Source organism: Rhinoraja longicauda, chromosome 31 (assembly GCF_053455715.1).
Source record: "Rhinoraja longicauda isolate Sanriku21f chromosome 31, sRhiLon1.1, whole genome shotgun sequence".
Taxonomy (NCBI): domain Eukaryota; kingdom Metazoa; phylum Chordata; class Chondrichthyes; order Rajiformes; family Arhynchobatidae; genus Rhinoraja; species Rhinoraja longicauda.
In genome coordinates, this window is record NC_135983.1 from 14,290,100 (window position 1) to 14,304,183 (window position 14,084).

A 14,084-nucleotide genomic window follows, 5' to 3' on the forward strand; every position below is an offset into this window, starting at 1 on the left:
TCAGAGTTTCTTCAAGGCAGACTGTATCAGAACTTCAGGTTGTTTCACAATCTGCCCAACCTTGTGAACAGCTGCTGCTTTGTGAAGTAAAGCCCATTCTGTAGCTCACTGGCAGCATGAACTTGCAAACAAACCCAATGTAGTCAGATAACTGAAGAATTAATTTAATGCTGACTACATATTAAAATCATTTCATATTTCAAGAATCAATGCGCACAAGTTATAATCTATTTATTTGCAAGTTGCAACAATTAATTGGTTTAGGGATGGATTTAATTAAGGGCATAAATGCCTTCGCCATTGGGACCTCTCCTTGCTGCAGAATCCAGCCAGTTTGCTCTGAAAGCTGCATGCCGGGCTTCAGTACTCCGGAATGTATCCAGGTGAGGGCCAATCTGCAAAAACAAGCAAAAGTTACACCCATGATTGGTCAGTCAGTAAAGGTAACCTGCCTAAAGAAATCATCGTCAATGTCCAGTCTGATAATTAAAGAGTAGTTTCCATGACCTGCAGCCTTTGAAAGAAAAGGACACAAACCCGTTTAAATAAAAATTAATAAAGACAGTTTAAGTTTCATAATTTCACAATGGGTGATCGTTGTTCGGTGCGGACTCGGTGGGCCGAAGGGCCTGTTTTCCATGCTGTATCTCTAAGTTAAACTAAACTAAACATTTGATTGCTTTTTAAATTTTCAAACCAATGTATCTTTTTGAACATAAATTCTCTGTAGCATTAATTTTGAAAAGACAATCACAAGGTTTATAGCTTTGTTCTCTAGCTTCCTGATACCCTTTCATTCAGGCTAACTGAAAGATTGTTTAACTCTTCCCTTTGTTACTTTGATGCTACTTTCTTTGAATTCTCTGCTATTTTTCTGTGTGTTTTTAAAGCTACAATTTGAGGAACCTTTCTCAAGTTTCCTATTTCTCCATTCATAAGAAGAAATGAACATATGATAGTAATTCAATGAAATGGTGCAAATTTCACCAAAAGTAATGTTGCAAGGAAAGGAAGAGACAGATAAAAAAATACATTTGTTTGATTGCTGCCATTATTCATCATTGTTTGACTGAAATGGCTACAACAGCAAACAATGCATTCAAATAGAAAAACGAATAAAATTGTACAAACTGGGCCTGAGCTATAGGGAGAGGCTGGGCAGACTAGTAGCAAAGGAAGTTGATAGGTGGTCCTACGGAGGTGTATAAAATCTTGAGGGGAATAGATAGGGTGAATGCACAAAGATTGTTCACCAGGAAAGGGGAATCAAGAACTAGGGGGCATAGGTTTAACGTGAAAGGAAGATTTAATAGGAATCAGAGGGAGGGAGTTTTCACACAGAGGGTGTTACATCCATAGAATGAGCTGCAGAGGATTTGCTTGAAGAATAATGTCACAATGATCACAAGAGAGATAATTTTAAGGTAACAAAACTATTTATAATATTGCACTCATTGTGTTAATCTAACTAACTAATGCAACAAGTCCTGGGATGTTCACAACACAACTATCTTATTTCCCTGGCTACTCTACTACAGTCCAGCACATCCATTGGTCCAGTATTGTGTGGTTCCATGGTGTATGATGCACGATGGCTTCATTGCCAGAGGAAGTTATTTTCACTTGTCCTCCGCAATAATGCTGTTGAAACCATGCCCGGTTACGGAATGTTCTTGGAGAACAGAGCATTGGCGAATTGGAATCCTTTACAGAAAATCTTATGACGACATTTTCCCTAATGTTGTTATAATAATAATAATAATAATGCATTTTATTTATATAGCGCTTTTCATATACTCAAAGACGCTTTACAGAGATTTTGAGAACATAGGGAAATGAATAAATAGATAAATAAGTAAATAAAAAAATGAACAGAGAAAGGAGACAGAAGGTGAGGTGACCTTCAGTGGTTGAAGGCAGTACTGAACAGGTGAGACTTCAGCGATGTTTTGAATGTGGAGAGTGTGGAGGAGTCTCTAACGGTTTGGGGTAGTGAGTTCCATAGGGTGGGAGCAGCGATGGAGAAAGCCCTGTCCCCCCAGGATCTGAGTTTGGTCCGGATGTGGGGGGATAGGAGATTGGCAGCGGCAGAGCGGAGGGTGCAGGTAGGAGTGTGCCTGTGGAGGAGGTCGGTCAGGTAGGATGGGGCCAGGTTATGGAGGGCTTTGTAGGTTATGAGGAGGATTTTGTACTGGATTCTCTGGGGGATGGGGAGCCAGTGGAGTTTATAAAGTACGGGGGTGATATGGTCACGGATCGAGGTGTGTGTGAGTAGACGGGCAGCGGAGTTTTGAATGTATTGAAGTTTATTGATGATTTTTGAGGGTGCGCCATAGAGGAGTTATAAGTCAGTAAATGACTGGAGAAGATTTTTGGTGGCTTTGGGTATGGGTCACTTAGAACCCAAAGTAATAAAGATGCTGCACAATGCTTCTGTAATGCAGCATTTTGCCATGACCTAAGTTTGTGTGTATACAGGGGGTCTGTTGTTACTCCCAGTCACAAAGAGCAGAGTAATTTGGTTTGTCACTGTGGTTCACTTTGGGAAGAAGCCAAAATGGACATGATTTGATTCAAGCCTGATGGTTACAACCAATCTAGAATTGAATGATAATATGTAAACAGCTGACAAATATTTTACAGCTTGCAATATTTACACAACCAGAGCAGTGATGTTACTCTTATCCCCAATCTCTGAAGAAGGGTCTCGACCCGAAATGTCAAATATTCCTTCTCTCCAGAGATGCTGCCTGACCTGCTGAGTTACTCCAGCATTTTGTGATACCCCAATCTCTGATATACCTTTGTCTTAATTGTGTAAATCTCAGGAACATATGAATAGTTACAATCTCCAAAGTGTAGAATTGATCATTTGGCTATTTCCAACTTTTAGTTTGGAATTCCAGCGAATCCACAATTGGAATAAGATCAAAAGAGAGTTATAAATTTCAATCCACACTGACATTTCACTACCTAACCACAAAATCATAAACAGAAGTTTAGAAAACCTTAGATGTTTATTGTTAAAAATGTGGAATTTGCATTTTAATCCTTGCAAGTTAAAAAACCCTGGTCATGTTGAAGATTGCTTGGCCAAGCTCTTGTAGTGCTGCAGGCACCAGCGATACAGACCAATGGTTGTGAGGTAGGATTAGTCTATGGCTCATGTGATAAAGATGGAATAAACAGCTATCACCCATGTAATAAATTTTCAAAATCTACAAAAACATACCACTGCAACGTTCACCTGTTATAATCAATAGGAAAAAACAGGAAGTAGAGGGAAATGAGTCAGTGGAATTATCACAAGAGATGTCAGTGGATAATTACAAATAAAAATATTGCATAAATTGATAACTCAAAGAGATAAATGCTTTACACAGTGAAAAAAATTCAGCAAAAGAAAATGAAAATAAGATGAAATAATGCAGAAAATACTGAGAATACTCACTGCATCAGAATTCGGACTTTCCCAGTCCTGACAAAGATTCTTCAACCTGAATCATTAATTCAGTTTCTCTTTCCATAGATACTGCCTTACCTGCTGACTCTTTCCTGCATTTTCTGTATTTATATAGTGCTTTTCTCAACCTCTGAATGCTCTAAGGTGCTTTATAGTCAAAATAACATTTTTTTAACTAGAGTCATTGCTGTAATGTTGTTCATTTAAAATGGAATGAGGAAATATTTCTGAAATATAATGTATCCAACAAAAATAGGCTCCAGTTACTGAGATACTCCAAATTGGCTCTCCCTCATTTTCAGGTGCTTTGTGTGACATTGCCCAAGTGATGCCACCAGAACAATTGTCCTCGGCTATTCAGGCCACAACAGTAATAGGACGACAGATTGAATAGCCAGCAAGAAGACATTACACCTTGTTTGCTGTCACTAATTGCATTCTTCTGTTGTATTCCCACCCACCCACCAAAGAGTGTAGTCACAGACCGCTGATAATCCAGCATGGTCCATCATACAGAAAAACAACAAAAGGAAAAATTATCAACAATTCTCAAGAGCTGCTGACAACCTGTTAAAAATAATCACACCCACAAAACCTATTATAGTTACAGTCTTGTTCGGCAAGTGGTCTAGATTTGTGTCAGAAAACGTCACAGATACAGAGCCACTCTTATCACCAGTATTCCCTGCTGTGTACACCATCTGCCACTATGTTGTTAGTTTTATAATATATCCACGAAAAACTAAAACTCTAAGTTCCATTTCTAGGTGGACACTGGCACAGATATATTTGTTTCCATTACTTCACTCTCCTCCACCCTCGCATGAGAAAGCAGTTTTCGGACAACCACTTTTAAAAAAAATGATGGAGAGACTGCAACAGTTACTTTTTTGATATAGAAATGCTCTGCAAAAATATGCACAAGGAGCCTGGATGCAAATTACTTAGAAACACATCACTCTACTACTTGACAGAATATAATGAGAATCACTAAATCTTTTATAAGGTCAACACTCCTCTTCCCAAGCAGCTGTCAAACAAAGAAATTCAGCAAAACCAAACTTCCATCGCCTCATTAAACTCAGCAGCCACGGACGACATGTTCCGCCATCAATACAAGTTGTTTTGTGTCAGTAATTTGCAGTAAAAGTCTGATCGAGGGCCTGTGGAGACTGGGGAATCGTTAGCGCTCCAGGAGCGGCTCTGCTCCTAATTGGAAGCATTGGGCATTATCAACTGAGGATTTTCCTGGATCCCTGACAGCTACCGGTGCTGGAATGATTGCCCACTTGTCAGTGTAAAAGACCATTAAAAACAAACAATTTTTCTTTAATTGGAGGCTTGCGCTCGGAGCCCAGGTGAGAAGCCTCATCACTTTCTTTGGGCCTATTGATGATTATGGCTTACTTCAAAATCTGTCTGACAAAATTGAAAGCTTTTTCTTCTCACACCGAAAAGTGTTTTCAATATGACTACAAAAAGCTTGGCAGGTGATTTATATTTCTTTCCTACAGCCTGCAAGGCCTTGATTAACTATCTGTATGTTCATACCACGACGAGAATTGTTAGGCTTCAAAACCGATCAGTGTTATTGAGGTGTGCAGACCACACTGAGCCAGTTTGAATCCATAGTTGGTTTCAGGAGCCAAAAGGAGGATTACTGAATTGACCCTAAGTCTAAAACTGGGCCCTTGGGTAGAAGGTTTCTTTAGTTGGCGTGCTCCTCAACACTTATTGCTTTCCTCGTGAGTCAAATAAGTGAAGAATGTATCACTTCCTCTGAAAGGTTCAATTTCCTGATCTTAACATTCCAGGGGAATTACTGAGAAGGAACAAAAAATTTGGGGTGAAAATTGAATGGTTCTGGTCCTAAGCTGACGGAGGGATGACTGGCGTTTGTTCACTTCCACCCACATTCAGCTCCCCATGGGCTGATTGGACCAGTGCTGGCCACCATAGGAAATAAATGAGTAATTTTGGTTCAAAGGTATGTCAACATGCTAACATCTTGAGAAAATTATGTAAAACGCAGTTAAACAGATTACTGACACGAGAAAACATCTTGACACCAAAGATTAGATGCTTGTGCCACCAGCTGCTGTAGCTGGAACGTGCTTTTAAATTGTACAATTGGAGAACTAACAAGCAACAGGCAGCTTGCATTAAGCAGTGTACAGCGTTAATGTTTACGACTGGGGTAAAGATGTTGGTTTACAGTCCATGATAGTAACCCCTGTGAAGCACAATGGAAGTGGTGCTGGAACAGTGGAGGATGCGTTCATGCTGCACACATTCTGCTCTTATTTCAAGCTAGCAACCGGCGTTCCATGCTCATCGGAGGCTTGCCAGGAGAGTGCAAAGAAAACTAAGGTTTTCAATGAAATTGGAAGTTGCATCTTCAATCAGAAAGTGCCAGGGACAAGTGCAGGTCTGTTTGCACATTTGCGGGGCAGGAAATGGACTAAGCAGAGTTTCAGCTCATTCGTTCTTCCTCTTCCTCTTCCTCTTCCTCTTCCTCTCTTCCTCTTCCTCTCTTCCTCTTCCTCTCTTCCTCTTCCTCTCTTCCTCTTCCTCTCTTCCTCTCTTCCTCTCTTCCTCTCTTCCTCTCTCTCTCTCTGAATGCTGGCTGATTGCTGAGAAGATCCAACATTTATGTTTTTATTTCAGATTTCCAGCATCTGCAATGTTTTGCCTTTTTGCCATGTTTGATTGGATAACATTCTGATCAGGCTATTGATAGGGCAGGAATGAAAGTTAATGAAACCAATCAGATCAGCTGGAGGCTCTAACAGGATTCAATCAGAATTATTCACAGCTGTAGTCTAAACAATGTTGGTTGGATAAGAAGTTGAAAAATAACACTTGAAGCTGAGTTTGCAGTTTTTACATTTTATTTTATAGCTATCTATATTACTTATTTACAAGAACTAAAGCTGCAACTTCAATAGATTTCATTTATTTTACAGGAATGTTCTAGTGCATGAGGGTGGCACAGTGGCACAGCTGTTAGAACCACTACTTCACAGCACCAGAGATTGAGTTCAATCCTAAACCAGGGTGCTGGATATGTGGAGTTTGCAGGTCACCCTGTGACTACATGGATTTCCCACGGTTGATGAGCTTCCTCCCACATTCCAGAGGTTTGCAGGTTGGTGGATTAATTGCCTACTATTAAGTACATACAGTGGTACAACCTGAGGGAAATCAATGAGAATATGTGGAGCAAAAGGGACAAATGTAGGCTTAGTATAAATAGCTCTTTGATGGTTGATGGGTTGAAGGGGTTGTTTTCATGCTGTATCTTTCAATGACTGGATCTTGATGAACTGGGCAGTGAGCTGAGGAATGGCTAAGGGAATTTAATTCTGATAAATGTGAAGAGTGGCATTTTGGGAAGTCAAACCAGGGCAGGACCTATACTGTGAATGGCAGGGCCCCGGAGAGCACCGTAGAGCAGAGGGATCTAGGAATACAAGTTCATAGTTCCCTGAAGGTGGTATCTCAGATAAATAGGGTATTGAAGAAAGCTTTTGGCATGTTAGCTTTATCAGTCAGTGAATTGAGTATAGACGTTGGAGCGTGATGTTACAGTTATACAAGATATTGATGAGGCAATACTTGGAGTATTGTGTTCAGTTTTGGACATTCTGCTTTGAGAAAGATGGCATTAAGCTGGAAAGAATGCAGAGAAGATTTATGAAGATGTTTACATAGATACATAAATACATAGAAAATAGGTGCAGGAGTATGCTATTCGACCCTTTGACCCTCAGCTTCAAGTGTTATTCAATGTGATCATGGCTGATCATCCAAAATCAGTACCTCGTTCCTGCCTTCTCCCCATATCCCTTGATTCTGCTAGCCCTAAGAGCTCTATCTAACTCTCTTTTGAATGCATCCAGTGAATTGTCCTCCACTGCCTTCTGAGGCAGAGAATTCCACAAATTCACAACTCTCTGGGTGAAATAGTTTTTCTTCAACTCAGTTTAAAATGGTCTCCCCCTTATTCTCTGGTTCTGGACTCCCCCAACATTGGGAACATGTTTCCTGTCCAATCCCTTAATAATTTAATATGTTTCCATAAGATTGATGTTCCCAATGTCGGGCGAGTCCAGAACCAGGGACCAAAGTCTTAGAATAAAGGGAAGGCCATTTAAAACTGAGGTGAAAAGGAACTTTTTCACCCAGAGAGTTGTGAATTTGTGGAATTCTCTGCCACAGAGGGCAGTGGAAGCCAAATCACTGATGGATTTAAGAGAGAGTTAGATAGAGTTCTAGGGGCTAGTGGAATCAAGGGATATGGGGAGAAGGCAGGCACGGGCTATTGATTGGACGATCAGCCATGATCACAATGAATGATGGTGCTGGCTCGAAGGGCTGAATGGCCTCCTCCTGCACCTATTTTCTGTTTCTATGTTTCTATTCCCTCTCATCCTAAATTTCAGTGAATACAAGCCCAGTTGTTCCATTCTTTCTTCATATAACAGTCCTGTCATCCCAGGAATTAACCTCGTGAACCTACGCTGCACTCCCTCAATAGCAAGAATGGCCTTCCTCAAATTAGGAGACCAAAACTGCACACAATACTCCAGGTGTGGTCTCACTAGAGCCCTGCACAACTGCAGGAGGACCTCTTTGCTCCTATACTCAAATTATCTCGTTGTGAATGCCAACATGCCATTTGCTTTCTTCACTGCGATGACTCAAAGGCATAAGTTAAAGGAAGAGGTTAGGCAGGCTAGGATGTTACCCCTCGGATCCCGGGAAGCTGAGGGATAATTTTACAGAGGTGAGAATTGCAGTCCTTTCTAATGAGGTGCACTTTTATGCTCTTTTGGCTGACCTTTCTCCCTTTTAAGAACAGTGCAAGCTCATGGCAGAAAACTGGGCAGTGGCAGTCATATATCATGGTCCTGCACATACCCTGGATTAAGTCCAGCAGAGCTGGCCAATGGCAGGCACAATCCAAACCAGCCACATTCTACCTGAGGACCTCCTGGAAACTGGTTGGGTTTATTTCCTCTGTGAGAGGGAGAGGATGTTTCCTGCCATGAAAGGTTTCAATTACCTTTTCCTTGAGCATTCTGATTTAATTTAATTGATTAGAAATCATGTTGGGATATCTCTCTGTGGGATTTCATTATTTAATGTGAACCAGAAACTACGGGCCTCTTTGGGAGGATATTGGAGAAGTTAGTTGTTTTTCCATACTCAATTCTTAGCTTGTTTACATACTCACCTCAGAGGTCAGATTGTATTTTTATCACACAATGCCTGGGAAGATAGATCGTAGATTTTTTATTAGAATGGCCTAGGATGTGAACTCGAAATGGTAAAAATGATAATTAATAAGCACACGATAGATTGTGAACACCATACTTTTGACAGGGAGTTGGCTCTTGATGTTAAAACACTTTGACAGGGAGTTGGATCTTGATGCTACCAAAATGATTCTCTCCCTACCGTGGTGCTGCAAACCTTGTTCTGAGCACTTTAATTGTTTCATAATTACTGCTTCTATTTCCAGTAGAGCCAAGGCTAAAAAATACTGCTGGTAGTAATTGAACATTTAATGCATTTGCATGGCATTCTCTGTCCATTATTTTAAAGACTGTTTTATTTACAAGCATTTACATGTCAGCTTGGTGCAAAAGAGGGGATGTCACAGTTTCATTCTCTTTCATCAGTTCGAAAAACATCTTCCTTTTAGTCATCAAAATATTTTCAAGTGTCAAACACAAGGAATTAGCTACAGTAATTTTGACGTGCAAGCTAATGCAGCTATCATGTACAGTAAATTGCCAAAAAAGCCATTGGTGAAGTTTTGAGGAAGGAATGTTGATTGGGACACATCTGATATCTTTTGAATTGTGCATTTTTTACTTGCATGAACAGATACGCAGGAGTTTGTTTTAACAACTTATCTGAAGGATAACACTATAACAGTGAACAACGCAGATCATACATTATATGTTGAGATTCCTTTGTGGTATTAAGATAGGTAACATTCTGATTCAAAGGCAAAAAAGTTCTGGACTAAGGCAAATAGATGTTAAATTTCTTATGGTTAATTGTGTTGATACTGATATGCACTGATATGCACTTTCTAGGGAACTAATTAAAACTTGGACGACAGGGCATGAAATTCTCCAAATATTTTGAAAGTGCTGTGCATGGGGTAGCCCCACACTTATACTGCCTCTCATGGCAATCCATCTCCACCACTTATTTCCCTGGAACTCATTCTCCCTCACATAGCGGTTAACCCCACCCTGATTCTCCTGCCATACACAAAAATGGGAAATAATTTAACGTAGATGATTAACCTACCAAATAGCACCCCTTTCAGACTGAAGGGAAACTGGGCACTTACGATGTTCGATGTATCTTCAGTTGCAGAAAAAGAATCATAGTGTGCCTCAAGCTGCCACATTAACTCATTTGGTCTTACCCATGCAAAGATATTCCCTCTGTTATAGCCACCACTTCTCCATCTTCACTACAACAAGTTGCTTCGTAACTAACTAGTTTTCTCACTTTTCCAGTTCTGAGGAAAGGTCTCAGCCTCTAAAGTTAACTCTGCTTCTCTTTCCACAGCTGCTGCCTGCCCTGTTGAGAATTTCCAGCACTTTCTGTTCTTATTTCAATATCCCTGCAAAGTGTTTTTAAATCTTTGTTCTTTGAACCCAATGACAGTTCTGGGCCTAATATTCCTAACTTCCTCCTCATGTGCTCATAAACCTTTCTGTGTCAATCGCTATCTTTTCCCCTTTATTCTCAGTCTATTTTATCTGTAAAATATGTTCCTGTTCATCCGATCACTAAAATGTTCATCATATCCAGAAGAATAACAAAAAAGTGAAGAAAATCCCACGTACTATTCACTTTATTGTTATTCTAAAGGCGTGGAAACTTCTGTTATTTTTAAAATAATCTATCATAGAGAAACCTTTAGCCTAATCAATGATAGGAAAAAGGCAGAGGGATATTAAATGAATGCATGGGATTGATATAGATAGGCATGATATAAGAAAATAACTGCAGATGCTGGTACAAATCGAAGGTATTTATTCACAAAATGGTGGAATAACTCAGCAGGTCAGAAGGGTCTCGACCCGAAACGTCACCCATTCCTTCTCTCCAGAGATGCTGCCTGACCTGCTGAGTTACTCCAGCATTTTGTGAATAAATACCTTAGATAGGCATGATGGTTGGCATTGATGCAATAGACTAAAGAGCCTGCTCCTATGCTGTATCTATGAGTCTATGATATCTTGCATTGGTTTTACACTGGCAATCACATTGTCTGTGGAACACACATCAGGAACTATACACTTGATGTTGGAGTGACTGCCATTTTCCAAACCTATCTTTCCGGTTATCTAATTGGCCTCCTCCCATATTTTTTTTAACACTTTGATGGCAAATCTTGGGGCAGACTTTTCCGTAAGATACATCTGAAAGTTCAAAGAGTTTTCCCATTTACTATAGGAAAATAACTGCAGATGCTGGTACAAATCGAAGGTATCACAAAATGCTGGAGTAACTCAGCAGGTCAGGCAGCATCTCAGGAGAGAAGGAATGGGTGACGTTTCGGGTCGAGACCTTTCTTCAGACTGATGAAGGGTCTCTACCCGAAACGTCACCCATTCCTTCTCTCCTGAGATGCTGCCTGACCTGCTGAGTTACTCCAGCATTTTGTGATACCTCCCATTTACTATAAGTAATGCCTTACGTTGAACTTGTTTGGCTGCATTGCGAAAAGATTGAACACTGTGTGATTGTAAGAGTGACCAGAAGACTTACATTCAGCATTAGACTGCTAATATTATTTTGAATTTATTAAAGATGTAAATATGAAATTATGTAAATGCAGTAACTGCTTTTAAACACATTACGGTTTGAACATTGCCACGTCTAACCTTGTTTCTGAGAAGAAAAGCCAAAGGTAGTTAATGGCCTCAAAGGCACACAGTATCCTTTGATAATTTAAGTTTGTTGCTGAGGTTTCATGCACACTAAACAGAAATATACAAGAGGAGTCCTAATGTTTAGAAACAGTAGTCACTTGGAAAGACCAATTTCCCCATTGTGCCTGGATAAATTAGCATGATATTAATTTCTGTCTATATTTCAAAAATGAAATGTAGTTCCTTGGAAATATTAACTTGCAATAATGTTACCCGGCTTTGAATGATGGGGAGCAAGGCTAACCTTCCCAATTTTCCTATATATAGTTTACTTACCTCAAACAAGGCATCTGAGGAGAGGCTGTGTTTCTAGTGCTGCGTTTCTCAACCTTTTTATCCTTGCGGAACCCTTGAAAGAATTTTCATGTCTCAGGGAACCCCTACATAAAAATTCGTCACCTACAGCTCCTGTCCACTGACCACTAAAGGCCGTTTCACACTGGTGCCGTTTCGACTTCGCTAATTATATTCCCTATGATTATTATACTTTTAAATGATATAACAGGTTGAAGACTTTATTATAATATCCAAGAATTTTCCAAGAATATGCCGTACGTGTATAATAAAATTACAAATATGAAATTAAACACAAATTGACTCAAAAATGCATTTACATATGATTAGCATGGATGTGCATTTCTGCTCTACCTTGGTTCTAGTCCTGGGGAAAACAAACCCACATATGACCACTAATTTCAGTAATTTAGAGTATAAAAATGTCATCTTGCTTATTGAAGTACATATTGAAGTATTTGTTGAAGTAAATTCGCACATTAATTGATCATCAGCCAAAAAGGAGGTAATTGACTTTTCTGCTGTGTTTTATATTTTAACCTCGTCTTAATTAATTAATATAGTTATATAATCTTGCACTTAAATTTAATATTTACTCATTACAGTTCCACCACTGATTTTCTAGCACTCTTGGTTCCAGAGCTTTGCTGGTTTATCTAGCCGGCCAAGAAAGTCGGCTATGGGGATAGATGTGCTGGCTCCAGCTGGGCTGGAGTTCCAGACCAGCGGCTGCAGGTTGCAAATTCAACCCACTGATCGGCCTCGGAAGTCCCGATGAGGTCGAGATTGGCTGCCTTGCCCAGCCTAGGTGCCACATCTTTGGGGAGAATTCCAGGGTATTTGATCTGGTTTGAAATGATTAGCGGCTATTTCTCACGGAACCCCTAGCGACCTCTAGCGGAACCCTAGTGTTCCGGGGAACCCTGGTTGAGAAACGCTGTTCTAGTGACTCCCAAATGTTTTAGGGCTACTTTTCGATTGTGGTTTGGCCAGGAGCATAATTGTTATGATATTTGAATGGAGAAAACAAAATCATTCCAAAATCACTTTCAAAGTTATCAAGTAAAGTGAATAAGAGAGAGGAAGGAGATACATTGTACAATAAAATACAAAACCAGCACTTGAAGAGCGCTTCATTGGCGCTAATAATGCACAGTTTTCCCTTGACTAAGCTAATTTAATCATGTTTAATTGCTTTTAAGGTATCACAAAACGCTGGAGTAACTGAGCAGGTCAGGCAGCATCTAGGAGAGAGGGAATGAGTGACGATTCGGGTCGAGACCCTTCTTCAGACTGATCCGTTAGTCTGAAGAAGGGTCTCGACCCTAAACGTCACCCATTCCCTCTCTCCTAGATGTTGCCTGACCTGCTGAGTTACTCCAACATTTTGGGATACCTTCGATTTGTACCAGCATCTGCAGTTATTTTCCTACTTTAATTGCTTTTAAGTGTTTTAAATGTTTATAAGAATATTATTTTTAATAACTGATTTTTAAATTATTTCCGATGAGTTTTGAATGTTTGTGAAACTATAGTTTGTGTTTGTGAAACTATAGCCATTCAGAATTCTGGTTAGATCACACATGGTGTTACTGCATCGTTCTGAGAAATAAAACTAAAATGAAATTGGCCTTGGGAAAAGTGCAGTATGGATTCACCAAAATCTTACAAGATTGCCCTTGGTACCCTGGAATATAAAAGTTATAGTCTTGGGTTTTAGGATTTTGAAAGGAATTGATGAAGTAGGTAGAATGACATTGACTGCTATTAGAAGATGCCAAGAATCTTGGCCATAACCATGGGACCTAACAATAAAAATTGAGCTAAGGCTATTAAGTGAGAAATTAGATTTCTCAGGCATATGTTGGAAGAATGTAAATATCTCCCACAAAAAGCAGCACAAAAGTTTAGAAGGATATGGGCCAAAGGTGGGAAGGTGGGACTAGTGCAGGTGGGGCTGCTTGGTCGGCATGGGGAAGTGGGGGCAAAGGGCCTGTTCCCATGATGTATGACTCTTTGATTTTGATTAATAATTTAAAATCTGAGATCAGAAGATTTGTGAGATGTAATTCACAAAACTTCGAGCTGTTTGACAATTTTACCTGCTGCTTATGCTTTGTGGGTGTGACTTGTATCCAAGCATCGTAATTCGATCCATTATCAAAGGGCTCTGTGTTGCATGAGATCTTGCCGGTCAAGACCCAGCTTTGTTGAGGAAGTTTCCTTTGCAGCAGTTCTGGCTTAAAGTAGTAAATTCTGAGCAAAATCTATGCCATTCTATTTTCAATAATCATCTTTGAAAAGAAACAGGAAAATGGTATAGGACATTCACCCCCGAATCCTACCATTTAGAGGGA

General features: G+C 39.9%; 1 protein-coding gene across 2 annotated transcripts in view; it reads right to left on the reverse strand.

Moving 5' to 3' along the window:
- Window positions 1-272: 272 nt before the first annotated feature.
- Window positions 273-14,084, reverse strand: part of cfap77 (cilia and flagella associated protein 77) — a 115,805-nt gene continuing 101,993 nt past the window's right edge. For both annotated transcript variants that reach the window (XM_078425838.1, XM_078425839.1), the window contains one exon: window positions 273-395. In XM_078425838.1, coding sequence (XP_078281964.1) covers window positions 273-395 — 123 coding nt within the window. The remainder of the gene's footprint in view (window positions 396-14,084) is intronic.